The 19542-nt window shown below is 50.3% G+C and overlaps 1 protein-coding gene and 1 long non-coding RNA gene across 3 annotated transcripts; one reads left to right on the top strand and one right to left on the bottom strand.

Annotated features, from left to right (window-relative positions):
• Nucleotides 1-4250: 4250 nt before the first annotated feature.
• LOC147600072 (uncharacterized) lies at nt 4251-6872 on the bottom strand. The gene is made up of 3 exons (XR_015259088.1): nt 6772-6872; nt 5829-5980; nt 4251-4327 (listed from the first exon to the last, which is right to left on the bottom strand). It is a non-coding gene; the product is annotated as an uncharacterized LOC147600072 (long non-coding RNA).
• PLA2G12B (phospholipase A2 group XIIB) lies at nt 6857-17062 on the top strand. 2 transcript variants are annotated; one of them, XM_086752508.1, is made up of 4 exons: nt 6857-7098; nt 11685-11761; nt 13196-13361; nt 15177-17062. In XM_086752508.1, exons 1-4 carry the CDS (start codon nt 6864-6866, stop codon nt 15293-15295), a joined length of 597 nt encoding a protein of 198 aa, XP_086608634.1. In that variant the 5' UTR covers nt 6857-6863; the 3' UTR covers nt 15296-17062. The 2 variants fall into 2 exon arrangements, with proteins under 2 accessions (XP_086608634.1, XP_010118550.2); XM_010120248.2 differs by having other exon boundaries at nt 11685-11773.
• Nucleotides 17063-19542: the final 2480 nt, after the last annotated feature.

The following is a 19542-nucleotide window of genomic DNA, read 5'->3' as shown; positions in this document are numbered from 1 at the left end:
CTGATGATGATTACAGCCCATCTTCCCTCTTTTTTTTTTTTTTTTTTTCTGTAATGTTTGTCCACATAAACAAATGCTGCTTTTATTCTGTCTTAGTAGTCAGCTCTTTAGATCTGTTCCTTGGGCTGTGGGGATGGGAACGTTACCGTCTTCGTTAATCAAAGTAATTGTGCCTTAGGACACTGGCATTTCCAATTGGTTACGAGACTTCAGGTGATGAGGTAACGCATAGTCCTCACAGAAGGCTCTGCGCCCTTGTCCTCCCAGTTTGCAAGGTTTTGTGAGAAATAGATGGCCTATTTATAATCTTAAAGCTTTTCTAGATGTTTCTTATTTTGCAAAAGTGTTTCCTGCTGGGGATGCTGAATGCTGGCCAGAGCAGCAACATGCCTTTAGTCACGGGTGACTGTGGAGGGGCCAGGGAAGGTGCCTGCTCTGGGTGGCTTTGGTGTTGCTCTCCTCCCTCTTCAACTTGCGCTGGTGGCTCCTGCGCGCTCTGGGAAGGGGCTTCCTCCAGAGGCTCTGGTGCTGGAGCCGTTCCGATTCACACCACCTGTACAGAAAAAAACCTTCCCAAAGTCAGCGGTGCCTGCAGTGGAAGGACTCACAGTGCCATTCAGGGACCTTAGTTTGTACCGAGGCAACCTTACACTGAGATGAAGTTGAAACCTCTGAGGGGGGTGAGACTGCGGCTGCTGGAGCTGCTGAACTTCTGTTCTGCTCATCACATTACCACGGGAGGAATAACGGCCGTCCCCGCTGGCTCCCAGCACAGGAAGGGACTAAGCAGGGTCGGGAGAGGCTGCAGGGAGGTTCGCTTTTCTAAGCTGTTTCTTTCCATTTTTAGCAAAGGGTCTTAAAGATTCCACTAGCATGAGGACAAGAACCTAAGCGAGCTGCACCAGACTGCCTAAACAGTCTGATCTTCTGGATGACGAGGGTTTTACTGATTTAGGGGTCGCGCCTGAAGTCTCTACCAAGGAAAAAATTCCAATTTTAGTGAATTGGATTTTCAACCTCAATAAAATCTTGAAAATTGAGCCGAAATGTAGATGAAACCAACTGTTAACATGTTAGAAATACCTCTTGAATACTGAGCATGGAGTTTAAGGTACTAGAGTTTGAGAAACTGCATACTTTCAGAAGACACTTTTTAAAATCTTTGCTGGGAAATACATTGTTCAGTTTCCGCTGAGCCTCGTCAGCAGTGGGACCTACCTAACTGTTTATCCTTAGCCCTGCACCTGCCTGCATGGGGCCTGTGCATTTGGCAGACGTGAAACAAAGTCCATCCACCACTTAAGAAAACAAATTAAAAAAAAAATCAGAAATAGTTCCACCTCCTGTCTGTACTGCGCATTTATTCAGAATAGCTGGTACACTGGAGCAGTATTGGCTATAAATAGATTCAGCAAGGAAACGGGTTATCAGAGCATATTTAGATCACGAAATTGTAATAAGTGAAAAAAACCCAACCGCATAACATTTCTGTTTACCTGGGTTTTCTCCCTTTCACACACTGTCATTCATCTCCATTCCTAGCCGTGGTTCTCTTTTTCCCGTCTTTTTTTTTTAATTTAAGCACCAGAAGGTAACCATGGCTGCCTGTAAGCCCTGCCGCTTTCCTGCAGGTAGAAGGAGGAACCGTGTGTGCTGGGATTCTTACCTTTGGGGCGCTGGTTTTCTCTCCGTAGCTCCCAGGCATCTGTAAATGCTTCTAGCAAAGCCAGTCCTGCATAGCTAACAAAGCAGCACGAAAAGAAATCAGTGGAGTGCCACCAAGAAAACAGCATCTGGTTTTATTATCACAGAAACGCTGTTTGGTTTTTTCCTCTCCCCTAAGGTGAGCAGAGGAGTTGCTTGACACGTTACAATAGTTAAAAGCTAAAGCTAGTAGAATTTACAAAAGGAAAAAGAGACCTGCTGAATAAAAAGCATCAGTGACTGCTTTAGGTGCTGCCATAGTTGAAGACAACGCTCTAGTCTCTGAACAGAGAAAGGACGGGCCCAATGACAGTTTCTTATACTAAGCCATGGGGTTTATTTTCTTCTCCCATCTCTGTGCAGCCACCACCAAACAAGGAATGACAAGCGTGAGAGAAGGTGTGGAATGTCCGGGGAAGTTTGCTGACCGCTTCCCTCCCTCACCTCACCTTCCAGCCAGTATTTCCAGTGTTAAACGGCATTTTAGGAACGGTCTCTAAGAGGCATCGCTGGGGAGTAAAAATGTTTTAGTGCATGACTTTTTAAAGCAGTGAACTACTCACTGACTTGCAATTCTTTGAGGGAGAAAAATAGTTGGTCTTGTGACAGTGGAAAATTTCACTTGGGTTAAAAAAAAAAATCCAAAAACCTCAAAACTAAAAGTCAAGTTTGCTGAGGCACAACAGACCTAAGCGTTCCAGATTATTAGAAGAGAAAGGGTAAGCTTTTTTTTTTTTTTTTTTAAACCTGCAGACAATCCATATTTCCTCTGTCTCCACTGCAGTGGTGTCCGTGCACCTAACACGAAACGTGTAAAGCACTGCACGGGTGCTGCTGCTGCCTTACCCCTGCCTTTCTCAAAGGGCTTTTGGATCAAGAGCGTGGCTCCTGCGTGACTCTAGTTTTGTATTAAAGATGATTGAAGAATCGTTGGCTCAGAGTGACTGACAACTCAGAAACTGCCTTACTGTTAAACCTTTTGTAATAAAATTTTTAATGTAAAAAAAAAAAAAAAAAAAAAAAGGGCTTAAAATAAAAGCCACTGCCATTAGCAGTGAAAAATCCTCCACATCAAACTCTCCTCGTCTATGGCTGTTGTAAATCTGAGCACACAGATTTTTATCACCATACGTGTTTCCTGGAAACTGAGCTCATCTTTCACTTCATAATCTGGGCAGGCAGGTGCAGAAGATGCTCATACCACAAATTAATATTTAAACGCCTTCTTGGCCCCAAACTTTGTGTCTCAGTTGGGAAGACACGGCACTACTGGACTGCAAAAGGGGAGGGCCGGAAAGCACGTGCGCAAAAATGCACGAAAAGGAGCTGAACTGCGCTTAGGGAGGGGTGTGGCGCAGCCCCCGTCTCCCTAATGCATGGATTTACGGCAGTAGCTGGCGTGACATGGCAACCTGGCTGGAAACTCGTAACAGGCGCAGGAACGGGCCGGCTGCAGAGAGACCCTTTTCCAGGGGTGACCAATACTGCCATTTCCTGAAGCCAAGGGGTCAAACAACCCATGATTCTGAAGAGTTCTAGGGAGGGGAACAAAGCTCAGACCGTCCAGCGACACAGACACCACCAGCACGGCAGGGGACAGAGCACGCACTTACCCGCAGGAAGGTCAGGGTGATGTCTTCCATAACCGGGGCTTCTGCAGTTTCTACGCTACAGGTGCTGCTGTGCTTCGCTCTCAGTACAGTGGGCTCATGCTTAATTTGTGATCACCAGGAACCTGCAAAAAAAAGGACAGGAAGGGCTGGTTAGAAGCCGTGATCCTTTTGTCTCAGGAACGGAGCCTTGCACTGCTGCTAGAGCTTAAGGAACTGGCCTCCCTTCCCCACCCCGCCCCAGCTAATGTGCTCGCAGATTTGGCAGCCACAGGATAGCAAATAAGTCTGAAGCACACCAGTGTTATTTTAGTTCAGAAACCTGAATTAATTCCATCCCCAGCTACTCCGCACACGCTGCTGAACTGCTGCCATGCCCCTCAGCAGGGCGAGCCAACGCCAGGAGAACATGTGGAGGAGGATGGCTCTGTCCTTTCAGAGGACAGGGCTTACTGCAACCCTCTGAGCTTTTTGGGGTTTTTTGTGGGCCACTTGGCCTGGGGACAGCACTTCCTTGCTGAAGCAGGGCTGCCCCGGGTGTCTGTCCCCAGCAGAACACAAAGGGAACGATCCTGGCAAAGCGTGTGACCACACATCTCTGAAAAAGAAACGCACTAAAGGAGCTGGACCAGCCCCCGCGCTTCCCTCCCAGGAGCCGAGCCCAGGGCGCAAGGGTCAGCGGCTGCTTTGAGGTGGCTGATAACGCCAAGACAAGAGGGTTTCCAGCTTCACCCGGAGAGGGGTTCACTAGCACCAGCGCAGGGGGACAGGGATGCGTGTGTCTGGCTGCCCGGTGCAGTCAGCTCTACCTCCCCTTTGACAGGAGCCAAAGTCTGGCGGTGGTGAGGAGCGAGTGACTCACCGCAGCCCGAGGGCTGCTCTATATTTAAGCATTACAGAGCCAGAAATGAATGCAGGGAGTCAGGAGCTGCTTATCCTGAAGTCAAGAGGAGGTTCAGAAACCAGTTGTCAGAGTTCACCGTCGTGGCAAACAACATCTGTATCTCTCAAACCTTTAGGAAGAGAAAAACCGACATGGGGAGGGGGTGTTCGCAACCACAGCGCGTCAACGCAAGGTCAGACAACCCGCAGGTACCTGCTGCGCACATCCACCTCAGGAACTCCTCGCTCCGGCAGCTGCTGAGCCCGGGCAGCAATTCCCTGCGATAACTGGGGGTGGGAATGTGTTGTGTGGCCTTTGTTAGTTTTACTCTATTTACTACATTTTTCCTGGTCTTCAGATCTTGAAGTTTGGGTGCAGCCAAGCTGTTTGCAGCTGGACTGCGAGTGGTGTGGGGAGGGGTGGAAGGAAGCAGGAGGGAGGAGAGCAGCTCATCCCTGGGGCAGGGCAAAGGGGCTGCCACGTTTTGGGAAAGCAGTTAGACCGCTTTTTTATTCACAAACTTTTGCTTTGGGACAACAAGCAGGAAAGTTTCTGACTCCTCTTTTCCCAGGCTCCCCAGCTGCTCCCCCCAGCCCTGTTCAGCCTTCCTAACTCCAGGCTCTGCCCAGAGCCACCCTCTCCAGGCTGCGTGTCCTGCACGGACAGCTCATGGGACAGCCACTGCGGTTTCCACCCTCCGCAGTCCTGCCGGCATTTTTCCCCTCTCTGCGCTCAGCAGCACATGGATCAGGCACCAGGGAGGAAGGGACGACAAAGCAAGCCGTGTTCTGGAATTGCCTCCAGAGCAACCCTGAAAGGCTCCGCATAAAGGCACGGCACCAAGCACAGCCCCCCAGGGGCTCTCCGCGATGTTTCCAGGCTATTGCTGAACAGCCCTTCTGCTCCTTTTTACACTAACAGGCTGTTTCTAAGGGCAGGGAGCACTAGGACTGCAAAGCAGCATGCCACGCAGGGCAGCGAATCCACCCCCAGGGACACGAACAGCCCCACTCAGCCCAAGACACAGCGTGGGACTGCTGAACCCGGCTTTCCCTTCACTGGGGCTCCCTGACAACATTCCAGGGACAGACAGCAGCCCATTCCCACCCGGGACCAGGCTGGTCCCCAGCGTGGTCTGAAGAGCAGGACAGGCCCGAGCTCTCCAGCCCAGCCCTGCAAAGTGCCCTTGCAGGGCAGTCCTCGCTTCACGAGCGCCCCCGCTGCCTTGTGCCAGTGACGCCACCTCATTCCAGAAAGGCTCCCTGTGGGCAGGGACCTGCTGGTCCCCAGGGCATGGACCATCTAGTAGCAACATGACGCCTCCAGCTCAACCTAAAACATCACTCTAATTTCTCACCAGGCATTACAGAGCTCCCCCATCCTCGTCTGCAGCATGGATACTTCATCCCTTCCCGATGCTCTCTGCCTCTCTCCTTGGGTTCATCTCCCAGAAGACAAAGCTGGCTTGAGGAACCCTCACACTCCCTTCTGAGGGCGCTGAGCATGAACGCAGCCAGCGGTGGGGAACAGAACAGATGCAACAAGGCAGCACCTGGCTCCAGCCCCACACCATTTCACAAGAAAGGGACAAACCAGTTTGTTTGCTCTTCTTCCCCAATTCTCTGGCTTACCTGTCTGAGGAACAAAGACTGGGCTCCGGTCCCTCCTCCTTATCCCACATCTGGAGCACATAACGCGCGGCCGTGTGCAGAAAGACACAGGCAGACAGGTGCTGCAGGGCTCTGGCGCTTCAGAAGTAACAGTGCAGCCACGGGGCTGTCTCCTGCAAAACAATAAAACGTCAGAACTTGCGCTTACGTTCGCTGTATATTTGAAAGACCCCCTGCCTGGCTCCCCCTTGTCCCCTGGAGAGCGCTGGGACACATCTGAAAAGCTTTCTGAGAACAGCCGGAGCCTTCCCGTGCCGTTTCCCTTCCCTATTCTTTATCAGTGGTGTACGCCGTCTTTGCTGTTGGTGTTCATTCGGTTGTTTTCTTTTAATGAGTAACTGCTGCGAAACCTCCAGCAGCCGCACAGGCCCCCGGGTGCTGGCAGCCCAGTCCCAGCCCAGCGCCAGGACCCACAGCTCCCACAAGCCCGTTACCCGACCCGGGTTTGTTTCGGTGCCAGCCCTTCCTTGCCGTGGGCCACTTACGCTCCAGGCTTAATTTGGCAACTCTGGCGTTACGCAAAAGCTGTGACACAGCCAGCCATCTACATCAGCCTTCAGGAGTCCCATCAAAGGCCAACACTCATACTGGGGAGAGCGTGCCAAGGGATTGCAGGGTTTCTAAACCCAAACTCTTCCTAGCTGCTGGATCGACCCCTGCGAAGCCCAACGGAACGGCAGACCCGCCTCAGCACCCCGGGGAGCCGTCCCTTTTGGGGCAGTTGAAGCCCTGGTGCCGCAGGGGCTGAGCCCGTTCCAGCGGGATTGTGCAAACTCAAACCCCAGCGTTTCACCGCAAGATGAACTTGGTTCAAATCTCCACGGTGCACTTTGCACTCTGATTGGGGTGACCTCATGCCGGCTCCCTGGGCAGTGTTTAAAGTCCAGGGGAGAGGGGTGCTTACCTGCCTCCTACGCACAACAGCTCGCTCCCGCTCCTCCCTGCCCACACATCTGCCTGGACGAGGGCTCCGAGGGCCTGGATCCGGATCGCAGCATGCGGCTGCTTTTTGAGGCAGTGGTTCTGTGCCTGACCCTGGGCTTAGGGCAATGCACCGAGGAAACAACACAGGAGAACGTCGTCCACCAAGCTCCCCAAGCAGAGCCATCCTATTCGGACTGGGGCATCGGGACCATCCGGGACAGCTTCGAAACGGTCAACAGCTACTTCGACTCCTTCATGGAACTGCTTGGGGGAAAAAACGGCGTTTGTCAGTACAGATGTCGATACGGTAAGTGAACCTCACCAGCTGGCTCCTCTCTCCTTGCTGTTTCCCCTCCTCCTCTCTCTGAGACTACAACCAGCTCCTACCCATGACCCTGCCGTGCTCGGTACAGAAAAATCACTGCAGAGAATCACAACGTCTCTGCTAGTGCCAGCACAGGGACGCTGAACCTTCATCTTTCCCTCTCACCGAGAACAGCCTGATCTTGAAGGCTAAAGGGGACAAGGACAAGAGGAGAAGGGACAGGTTTTACAGGAAGGGCACACAGGTAACCAGGCTGCCATGGAGAGAAGGACCAGGGGAGGCAGCGAGGCCCCGGAGGGAAGGACGCACAGCCAGTGCAGACCTGACTCGGAAGGGGTTGTTAGTACTGCCAGCAGCCCTAATCTCAGCAACCTTCGGAGTGTGGTTATTCAGCAGTTGCGAGCTGGCTAATAACACAGGCTGGAGGAGAGGAGATAACAGGGAGGCAAACGAGACCTGCTCTCACCGCGGAGGAACCTTTAGTACTCGAGGCGGAATGAGGCAGCTGCCGCTTACCTTGGACTTTAGAGTGATTTACCAAAAGAGGAAGGGTTTGGGTTGTCCTGGGGGCAGGGTGAAGGGGGTGCTGTCTCAGGGAGAGCAGGGCAGGAGGAGTGCAGGCAGAGCAGGGGACTGGGCATGCAGAGGGAAGAACCTCCCGTCCCTCCCAGGCCAGCAGCCAGGGTGTCGGGCGCAATAGATGCTGCAGGGCTGGGACCAGAGCTCCCCATCAGGGCGAAAGGGCAGATGGGCCCCCCTTAGCCAAAGTGGGGCCGCAAGGAGAGTTTAAAATATCGGCCTTGAAGTTGTTGGGTTTGGTTTGGTTTGTGTGTGTTGTGTGGCAGCCCCACACCATGGGTGACAACTCACCATGCTCCAAAGTCGGAGCAGAAAGTCACCTGCGTAGTGACCAAAAACCCTGCTAGCGGGCATAACGTGGGACCGCAGTGTGCCCGAGGCTGAGATATTGCAGGGAATCTCAGGAGTCACCGAGTCCTGCAGAAGTCATCACTCTTGGGCACATCCTGAGGCAGGGCCCTGGCTCTGAGCAGGGAGCAGAGCATCTCCACAGAGCAGGGGAAATGCTGCCTGCTCCCTGAGAGCATCCTGCATCTTACTGGAGAAATGTTCTACCTAGGAAGGAAAAAAACCAAGCACGTCATTAGCCCTGTTCTCATCCTCTGCTGAACAACTCATTAATCACTGGCCGAGGGAGGACACTACTGAAACGCTGCCTGCACACCCCTAAGGGTCTTGCTGGACCATTTGTCCATGCTGGTCCCTAGCACAGACATTGCAAACTGCAAATGGAGGGGACACAGGGATGATCCCAACCAGTGAGAGCCAGTCTGCACCCAGAAGAACGAACACAAACCATCTTTATCATCTTCCTGCTGAATCAGAGCCCGATTGCTTTTTCCCAGGCACAAAGCAAAAAGTACGCCTTCTGCTTCCTTTCGTTTCAGCCAAGAGACACCAGTAATAGCTTATTTTGCCACGCTAAAGGTCAGGACTCACCTGTGATTGCCACATCCATCTTCAGCTGAGCACGTGGCCCTGGGCTGTTCTGGCTGTAGGACTCTCCTCTTGATTTTTCAGCAGCTAGCGAGGACTGAAAACAACTTGATGGATTACTCCCTTGAATCAGGACATTAGGGTTACATGAGCATTTGCTGGCAAATATCTCCTCCTTGCAAAATCTCTCTGGGTGTCTCCGAGGGGAAACGGCCTGAACTGGGAGTAAATCCTCTGATAGCTTCCTTCATCTGTCTGGACTTCAATATTTTGCCCAGCATTCGGTCCTGAGGGGTTTAAGATGAGGAGGCACATCCAGGCTGTGGGAAAAGAGCCTTCAAAAGTCAGGATCTCCAACACAGCACTAAAAGGCTGTGGTAAGCACAGGCATTATCTGCTCCAAGCCTGCTTGCCTGGGGCAGAGAAATAACAATGGACCACTCAAACCAGCAAGGAGCCCCAAGATCATCTATTCACCCAGAAACACATCCCTTTCCCCCACCAGTATACCAGTACCGCAGTGTCTGAGACCTCCTGCATCTCCAGCGGCTGGTTCTAGCCAGCTGGCTGTTCTCCAGTCTCTTGGCACAGCTACAACAGCCTGAAGATATTAAAATGCATCAGGGAAACTCACTTCCAATTAGAAACTCCACTTCAGTTCTCCTCTAAGGCCCTGCCAACAAGGCAGTGCCCTGAAATAGATCATCTTCCAAAGAACAGGCTTCCTCAGCAAGGCTTCTACACTCAGCGTCTCTCTCTGGCGTGCTGCTGGGCAGTCCTGCTGTGCTCGCGGCTGTTCCCCGGTCCAGCTGCCCTGCAGCAAGCAGACAGACCAGAACAGGCCCCTGGTGACACAGAGCTAGCAGAACAGCCAGCGTGACCACCAAGGCCCTTCCCCTTCACAGACGTGCCCGTAAGGATGGGCAAGTAATAAATGATAACGAGAGCACTGAGTCGATGTTCATGTAGCCAGGAACGCCTATTATTTTTGCTTTGCTTTTGTTTTCCTGCTAGCTAGAGAACAAGATGTGGGAGAGAGGTTAACTCTGGTGTCCTGGACTTTATCTGGCTGAAAAAGATTTCAAAAGGGGCACTCTAACAAATGATTAAGCTTTGTTTTTCAGAGAGGAGGGGGGCAGGTTTCCTGCAAGGGCTCATCTTGAAGGCAGTTCAATGTTTTGTTGATCACCACAATTCTCGCGTGAGGTTTGTTTTTTTTTTCTTCAAGACAACTTCCTAAGACGTAATAACAGCTGTACCTTCAGCTTAATGGAAGGTTTTCCCTGGAAACAGTTATTTCCATATCCCCAGTCTCATTTCTGCTCTGACTTCCCACCTTATCCCATTAATTGACAATGTCCTGCAGGAACATAACTTAGCATCAATCTTACAAGCAAGTCATTAAAATTTGACGCCATCCTGCAAAAATCCACCTCTGATTTTGAACTTTCCTCTGCTTCCTACCTCAGTTAAGAAACATTTGAATTCTGAATCCCAATTTTCAACCCCTTCCAAAAGAGTAGCGAGGCTGTGAACCGCACCAAGACCTGAGCACAGCCCTCCCTCTTGTTATATTCCTGGGGAGCATTGGGTTATAGAGTCAGCCCACACATAGACATAATCCCTTCATAATCCCACCAAAATAGCGTTAGCGTGCAACGTGCCGTGAACTCAGAAGTTACCAGCTAAATCCTTGATGCATCCTGCTGGTCTGTAGGGTTGGAGAAAATCGGCGATAGGCGTCTCACAGCTGGACGAGATTTCAGTCTGGTTGTTTACTTGCTGCAAATTTGTTGTTTAAACAGAACTGCTCTGGAAATTTTTAATTTAGAAGGTGCTGGGAACATTCTTACGTAAGTCCTGTTGAGGCATTTGGCTGTGAGTTCTTCTTAAGAACATGGGAGATTTATGGCTCTATTAACCGCTGGTACTTCGGGTACCTTGACAGAAAAAGGGGGAAAGCGTCTTAAATGATTATCAGTGCTGACAAGAAGAAAACAGTGGAAATGGAGTTTAAAGGAACCCAACCCTGCCTGAAGGGCTAAATTAGATCTATTTTATGTCTATATAAATTCTCCAGCAGTGCTCAGGGAAGCAGAAACTTAACCCTAGAGGCGATGGACTTGCAGAAGGCTCAGGTCACACATGTTTTTGCTGGAGCATTCATACCGTTTACAAAGTTTTCCCAGAGCAGGGTTCAAACACCTCACCCTGCACTCTTTTAGAAACCCAGCTGGGACAGGAACAGAACCAAAACGGAGCACAGAGAAATTGACTACTTGAGGGGTGGTCTCCATCACTTCTCCAGGGGAGAATCCTCTTCTGTCTTTAAACGAGCCCCTCGCACGGCAGGGCCAGGGCACAGAAGCAGCCTGGCCTCGTCCTACCCAAACAAGAGGTGTTAGGTTAGATGGAGACAGGGGTTGAGGTAGGCATGAAAGAAAGAGGAAGAGATACGGCAGGGAATAGACCCATCTCCTTTCCACGTGGCCAGTTTCCACCCCAACCCTGGATGCTTGTTCTGTCAGCCATCTACAAAGCCCTAGGATGGGCTGGCAGGCAAAGAGAAGGGTTTGCACACCTTCAAAGCAAAGTAAAACAGATTAAACTGCTGCTAAAGCTCCTGTTAGCTGATTGTCTCCTGAGCTCTTTCTACATTTGGCAAATAATTGTTCAGAGAGGAAATTCTTGCTCCTCTATGCATGTTAAGAAGCGTACTAAGGGAGGGCAGAGAAAAAGGGATGGAAACTGTTTGTGAAACGTGGCAGGGCATCACCACATACAGAAAACGGACCAAGACGACTCCTGCTCTGAGCAAGATCAGACACACAAGGTCTAGCAGAGTTTTGCTGAGATCCATAGCTCACTGACACTCAGAGTGAAATGAGGATGGAAAGAAATCCCTTGTTGTTTAGCTAGCAGTTTCTTGGAGAAATTCAAACCACACAGGGTGATCCCAACTGTGCAGAGCTCTCAGGAAGCTGACATTCCTTGCTTTTTCGTGCTACTCTTGGGAAGATCAATTTTGCTAACATTTTTCCTTTCCTTCTCAGGGAAGGCTCCAATGCCACGACCTCACTACAAACCCCAAGAACCCAACGGCTGTAGCTCCTATTTTCTGGGGCTCAAGGTACCCGAAAGTGTATGTACTAGCATACTCACAATCCCCAAACGGTGCAATTCTCTAACCAGCTAATAAAACTGGGGAGGCAAGAGCCTTAGCTGTGCTGTGCACTGACTGCGTGATAGCTTCTCTTCACAGCTGAAGCCAGAGCTCTGGAAAAGGGAGGAAATGTCACTTACGGGGTGGCAGGGGACAAGCTGTTTGCCTGGAATTGCCTAAAGACGGCAAGCGAGGCGAACGTGTCAGTGAGAACTGCCTAACTTACTGTCAGTCAGGGAGGCATCAAGATCTCCACTGCTGGCGGCAGCGAAACAGGAAACGCGTTTTTATCCAGGCCCTGATCAATCAGCCCCGTGCCCTCGCTACAGGACAAGGAACACGTTCAACGCTGGGCAGCTCAGCGCCACAGTGACGTGCAAACAGCAATACCTAACGCATTCTCCACGCCTGGGCCTTCATCCTCTCCATGCTTTTTGCCTCTTGCCAAGCACTGAAATAAACCTGCAGGTTTTAATATTGCACCCACTCGTTATTTTAAAGGCAATTAATGAAATCATATTGGAATCACCAGGAAAAAGCACTCCCAGGAGGCTTGAAGAGCAGGAATTACCATTTAGCTCATGCATTACTGCCGCCCAAGCAGCCTGCAGCAATTAGGCAGATTTCTGCTCTGCAAAGCCCTCCCTTCACAGCCCGTTTTCCATGTTAGATTAGTTCCTTAAACCACATTTCATTGCAAACCTCGTGGGCATTCCTGACGTACCTTCTCCTTACGCAGGCAGTCATGAGCGCTAAGCACAAGGAGGAAAAACCTCATCTCCTAAATTTTACATGAGGAAGGCCAAAGAGAGGAAGAATTTATAACAAGCTAATGAGTCCTGTCTCTGCAGGTGACTGGCCTTCTGCCCCATCACTATCACGGTTATTAGCTGAGCTTGCTCTTTACCTCCAAGCGAGCAGAACTCCCCTGACCAAGCTGTATTTGCCCTTGGCCTTGCAAGGGCATTCCTGAGAAACAAGACATTAATAACACCGCAGATTTATTAGGCCAAGAACCAGGACTTGTCAGATTATGGGAAAATGGGGAAGAGAAAAGGGGTCTTTGCCACTGCAAGCAAGGACAGGAAGCCCTCCAGTGAGCTCTGACAAGTAACAACAATGGTCACGGAGGGGCTGTTCCCCACCTCTCTACTGGAAGTTAAACCCCTGTGACAGAGAGGAGAGAAGGGAATGTCGTCTGTCTCACTTTGGACTTGCATTACTCTGTCAATTCTTTACCTAGTGAGGGAGAAGCATGTTTTCCTTCCTGCTGCCCCAGCTATTGGGGGCAGCTTCTCCAAAAGCAGCCAGTTGGGCTCTGCGAAACCTCACCCAGTTGCAGCTTTTTGAGCCTGAGGCCTGCTGGCAGCCAAGGGACACTTCTTTTCTCTCTTTCCCCAGCTAGATTTGGGCATCCCCGCCATGACCAAGTGCTGTAACCAGCTGGACGTTTGTTACGATACCTGCGGGGCCAACAAATACCGCTGCGATGCCAAGTTCCGCTGGTGCCTCCACTCCATCTGCTCCGACCTCAAGCGCAGCCTTGGCTTCGTCTCCAAGGTAGAAGGTAGGATTCCCGGCTCGCATACCTGCGGAGGGAAGGTGGCAGGGAGGGGAGAGTCTTGGCAAGCTTACCAAAAGAACCAAAAATCTGCAGTAGGGAACAGCACATCCGTCCTGTGCTTGCCCAGAGGGGTCAGAGATGAACAAGAACACTGATGTCTGACTCTGTCTGCAAGTTTGAGAAGAGCTTTTTGGTAAAGGCAGCGTTTGGTAACCTCTGTGAAGGTTACGCATGCGATAGCCCAAGCCTGCCTCTTGATCCTCTGTGCCAACAGCAAGCACCTCTGCGCTGTGTGAGAAAGGAGAAACGTCTACCCCCCCACACTACCAGGGGTCAGCCGTGGCAGGAAAGCCCCCCAGCCTGCTCCTCCTGAGCCCATTTCAGAGCACCTCCACCCTCTGTAAGGCAGGTGTCCATTTCCGGCAGAGAGATCTGGTCCAAAATCCTGGCAGAGTTTGAGAACAGCCCATTTCCAAAGCTGAATGCAACTCAGGTGGTGCTGCTGGGTTTCTCCCAGCCCCTCTGTGTTCATCCCCACTGCTGACAGCCTGTTGCAAGGTACGGTGGAGTATGCATTTGTTTTCCAAAGGTGCAGCCTGATTAGGACACACAGGCAAGCCTGCATGACACCACTACTAGTGCAGATGGCTTTCTGCCTCCTCACAGATAAATCTTTGGAAAGAGTGTCCAGGCCAGCAAGAGAAAGCAAAGATGTGGACTGAGATATAAGTGCTACAAGGCCACATACAGCGAATCTTTCATGATCACCTTTATCTACAGGCCCTCGTGCAGCCACCCTCTTCCTATCTCTTCAGATTTTTCAGATCGCTCCTTTTCCCTTTCTGCCTGCAGCAGTGAAGCCCGCAGACAGATCCTAGGGAGCTGAGGTGGAGCAGAGCCCACGCTCCCCGGCTGAGCCAAGCCACCTCTCCCTATAGTCAAAGTAGGACTGGATTCCTCCAGCATCCCTGACTTGGTATTCCCTCCTCCCCTCGCCTTGTGCTCTGTACCTGCCGCTCCCCGTCCTCAGGGCTGCTCTGAACAGCTCCTGTCACACAGTTCTCCTCCAGCTCTTAACTGGGATCCTTTCCACTGAGTCACCAGAGGCTCAGAGACAGCAGGCAGGGGAAGAGCAGCTGCACTCCCTTCACGCAGGCACAAACATCCCAGCTGCAGCAGAGCCAGTGAACCAAAGCCTAGATTTTCCCACTGACTCACGACAGCCTCTCCAACGCCTGCCAGTCCTAAAGCAGCAGGAGCGGAACGAGGCGGTCGGAGAGACTGAGACAGGAGGAGACAGTCCCAATGGCAGGGCCTTCCCAAATCTATTAAGCAATCCAAGTTAGTGCCAGTGAGTAAACCCTAAAAGACCCGCTATTAACCTAGAACCACAGTAGGATTTTTCATGCTGGCTGGCAGCTGGCATTGTAACTCCCAAAAAGTACACAAGGTTGTTTAGTATTGAGTAAAGCTCTCTCCTGTGGGTAGAGGGAGCTGGCAAGGACAGTGCTATGGATGTCTCTGGGAAATCTGCTATTTGCAGTGCCGCAAGTGATCTATCAACCAAAAAAGCTTGAGAGGCAAGAAAGAAAGGGAGTTAGGGGGGCAAAGAAGGTAGCACCAGATTGGTGCCACCCTAGGGAGAAAAGAGTCCCCAGTTCAGCAGAAGGAGACCTCTGGATTTATAAAAATGCAATAACCAGAGAGAAAAAAGCCCACACTTCCACCTGCAAATACCCCACAACTCAGTGCTGCAGGGGCTCAGGCTGGAGTGCTTCTGCTTGTCATTTACGTGCCCAACCTTTTCCTTCTCTGCAGCTTGCGAATCCGTCGCGGACACAGTGTTCAACGCCGTCTGGACCCTGGGCTGCCGGCCTTTCATGAACAGCCAAAGGAGCGCCTGCATTTGCAACGAGGAAGAACGAGATGAATTGTGAGAAAGAGCAGATGCCCAGCCTCCGGGAGCCTGCTTGCCAAGCGCCTCCTCTCCGACACAGCACTGCAGCGTGGTGGTTTCTACCAGCCCTCTGACCTAGCACAGGACAGGGGCACCTGGGCCAAGCAATACACACCAAGGACAGCTTTTGGGCAGAGAAAGGGGAGTTAGCCTGAGGATACAGGGCAGCAGTGCCTGCTGTCCACCACAGATGCAGTTCAACGGCCCTACCCCTTTCCAAGTCCATCAGCCCGAGTGATCCGACGCCAATTTTCTCTACAGACTGATCAGGAGAGGCAAGCAGGATGCAGTGCTGGTTATAAACAAAGGACTTTACTTGTTTGTTTGCCTTAGACATATGTGTATTAGCTCCCCCTGCCCTCTAACTCTCTAATTTGCAGTGCAAGCCATTAGGTTTCTGCAACCCCTGAAAATCCCAGTCCACGGAGACTCTATTTACATTTTTCCACCACTGGTGACAGACTGAAGAAGAGGAGTAGTTTGCTTTCAGTATGTTGCTCATACCTATTCCTGACGTTCTCCATCCTATCATTATATACCCTGACAACCCTGCTTATTTAAATACTTAGTGGATCTAAAACCAAGTTAAAACATCCAGGAATTGGTAAGTATGAGAAGGACTTCGGGGACCAAAGCCCATCGTGTCTGAGACATGAATTCACAGCACTCTCCCACAGACTCAGGAGAGAAAGTTGCTTTTCTTTTACAACAGCTTCCATATCTATTTAATTATTTTTCTTCTATATCATTTAACAAAGCTTTTCCCTTAAGATCCTTTTTTTAACACAAAATGGCTGGGTATCCACCTCCGTCTTCTGCACCAGGGAAACGGGAGGCTCACGGTTGCCTCGGATGAGATATTCAGAATCCTGCAGGCTTATCTGTCAGGTGGCAGGGCTTACGTGTCTCCTCTGCGGGGCAGAGATGCTGCTGGCTGAGGAGCGACCCGCAGCCTCAGACAGCATTCTTTCTGAAAAGTGGTTAGTACCTCCATCTGCTACCAGGAGCTTTTATTGCATGCAGAATTAGAATTTAAAGCGGCATGTGGAATTTCATCTACATATAACGTTAGCAGGCGGCTTTTGTCTGTGTTTCTTGTTGAAAGGAAGTTGCTACTGGATGCGCGTGCCGTGCCACATAAATACTTCAGCATCTTCTGCAAACATATTTATGGTTATGTTCTTCCATCTGCCACAGAGAAGTTCAGGCTACAGAAGGATGATTTAACAAGAATGGAAAGAGTCTTAGTTACTTTTTTTCCTAGTTTGTGGAGCTATAAATTATTTAAGCCCCATATTCCTGTTCTTGCCAGTCATCTTTGCTTTCCAGTGAACAGCAATCTGGCCCCAGACAGACTGAAACAGCAAGAGCCCACTGGTATTGAGAACAGGGAAACAGAAGTGCCCACAGGAGAAGTACTGGGATGTTTTCCATTAAGGAGAACCTTAATTTCCACTGATCAGATGCAATGACAGCCTTTCCTCACTATGCTCATGCCGCTGGAGAGCGAATACCACGTCGCCGAGGTTCCTTGCAGCGTGTCTATCAGAGCACAAGCCTGGACAGACAATCTGATTATCATCTATGAAACACATACTTTGGGCTAGGGATGGGAAGGAAACGTTCCTCATTCCAAACATTTCCCAAACTTTGTATTTTGTTGGTGAAATGGTGCCTGTTGCCAGATTTAAATGTGAGCGTACTCTTATGATTAAATGACAAAATTAAAAAAAAATAAAAGATTCCATCTTGTCTATGCTTGGTAGCCAACTGGCTGGCAAATGTCTTGCAGCATTTTACAGTGATATCAGGTTACATCCAAGCCAAGTAACTGATGATATACACTGGAGAAACTGAAAAGTTCTGAAAAAAATCTCTCTATCCACACAGTGATGCTTGGAGACATCACTGATATAAATCATAATTTCTTCATGGTTTTCATCCCAAAACGCTACAGCCGGCTGCGTGCAGGGCAGCTACTGAATAAGTGCTTTTTTCACTACTAAGTTAAGCTGTGGTAATCTGTAAAACCCCATGATCAGCTCTACAAGGAAACTTTTGAACCTTTAAGTGGTGGCAGCGACCCAAAAAACCCACCAGATAATCCCGCGTAGGAGAAAACCAGCATATGAACAGTAAAACTCCTGCAGCCAAACTAAAAATTGCTTCCCCTCCGTGCCGCTCGTGCTATTCAGTGGCGAACTGCCGCTGAAGCAGCTGATCATGGGACTCGCCAGGTCAACGCGCAAACCTTGGGTCATCTTCACTTCCAACCCTGCTCTCAACAGGAAGGAGACACTGTGGTCACCCCATGGCTTCCTGTTGACTTTGGGTGTTGGCAGGATCATTTGCAACTCTTGCTGGTGTTCAACCCATTTGGCCAGCGTGCCCTCTCCTGGTCATGGTTCCTCAAACAGCAATCTCCACTTTTGATGAGGACATCACAGCAGGGGTGAGGACAGCAGGTAATAGGGGTTTACTCCTGGACATCCCGTGTTCAGATGTTTCCATCCTAAGAGAGAATGAGGTGGCACCAGCCAGAACACCAACCACGCATGTCGGGCAGCACTGGTGCAGCTCCAACTTTGAACTGCGGTTGGCAGTGCTGGTCAGACCCTCAGGAGCACTGGTGGGGTACAGCACCTTCTTGCACACGTGCTGCAGCGCATTCTGCTCCCGCTCTGTGGCGTGGCAGATTGAATTAAACAGGCAAACCAACCCCTTGGCTGTCAGATGAATTTGGCCTTTGATTTCATGTCCAGGCTGTAATGCTGACAAAGAAGATAGATGGAAGGAAGAGGTAAACTGGGGAGAGCTAAAAGACTTGGAGAAATGGTTTTGTTTGTGCCTAGGAGGCATCTCCTCCACCTCAGAAGAGGAACGGCCACAGGGCAGTGGTGGGTAGTGACCTACCGTCCTGCTTGCAGAGCAAGCTAAACACCTTCCCAGGCTGCTGGACTGCTTCCACACAAACCAGTGCTTCCTCCTCATTACTCTTACAGGTTGTTTAACTGAAAAGCTTCAGAGCTGAGAGGCTGCTTTGTATGAATTCATCAGAAGAACCAAATAACACAGACAATAACCAAAATAAGCCAGGAAATGAACCTCTCCCTCCACCACTCCCCCACATCCCTTTCATACCAACAAAACTCACCAGTTGCCTCTCCAGAAGGTACCAGCTGATTAATTTAATTTCCCAGCTCTTGTTTTATCAAAACAAGTATATTTAGCAGGGGCTGCCTGAACAAAAAAGTGACAGCGGGACATCGCCCGTGTGGTCCTAACGCAGACATGAATAAGCACAAGCAGGAGACGGATGCTAATGCAAGAAGGAGGCTTTTTCAGTTCTTTTTCTTTCACATATGCTTAGATAACACATGAAAAGTGTCTTTTCACTTACTCCTACTTATCATCATAGAAACATTTTCATTTATTCTAACATACACACGCACACACACATATTCCCAAACTGGAAAAGCAGTCATGAAGCCATTTAGAAAAATCATGACTCTCCCAGCCCATCAAATGCCCATTCCTCACTGGAATCTCAGTCACCCAAAGAAATAAATCTGTGAAATGGAATATTGCTGAGGTGATTTGTGACTCCCTTCTAAATAGTCCCTTCAAGCCAACTCCCCATCCATTTGAGAGCAGCAACAAATTTTGGCCTTGGCAGCAATTTGGCTGCTTCCAACCAAAGTAGAAAACGGGTAATGCAGACTAGGGGGGAGCTTCCAGCGTACCTCCAAACATGCAGGATGGAGCTGCAAACCGCGGAACTTCTTGTGGAAGACCACAGGAACACACTGTTGTGCCACAGCCAGCGGTGGAGATGGAGCCTTCCCCTCTCGCCTTCCAGCCCTGCCTCTCCTACTTTGTCCTTCGCTGTCCCTCCTTCCTTTCATCCCGCATTTCTAATCCTTCACAAGCCAGCGCTCCCGCTCCTGAACGAAGCCCAAAGGAGCCTGAGCTGATCACGCGTTATATTTTCTTCGGAAGGAGTTTGACAGCCCAAAGGAATTCCTGACAAGCACACCGCCGCCACCGTCACCAGTAATTGTGTCTCCAGCCAGCTCTCACCCACTGGGAGACTGCAAATGCACAGTCACTCAAACAAGGCTGCCACGTCTCCTGTCACCAGGCTCGCTAGGGACAATCCTGTCCCTAGAACATTACAGATGATTGCTGTAAATAACTTCACGTGCGTTCCTCCTCTAATCCCTTCGG

The sequence above is a fragment of the Chlamydotis macqueenii genome, chromosome 7, assembly GCF_036417535.1.
Source record: "Chlamydotis macqueenii isolate bChlMac1 chromosome 7, bChlMac1.mat, whole genome shotgun sequence".
NCBI classification, from domain to species: domain Eukaryota; kingdom Metazoa; phylum Chordata; class Aves; order Otidiformes; family Otididae; genus Chlamydotis; species Chlamydotis macqueenii.
The sequence above is the reverse complement of the archived record's forward strand: the minus strand, read 5'-3'. Positions and strand labels throughout refer to the sequence as shown.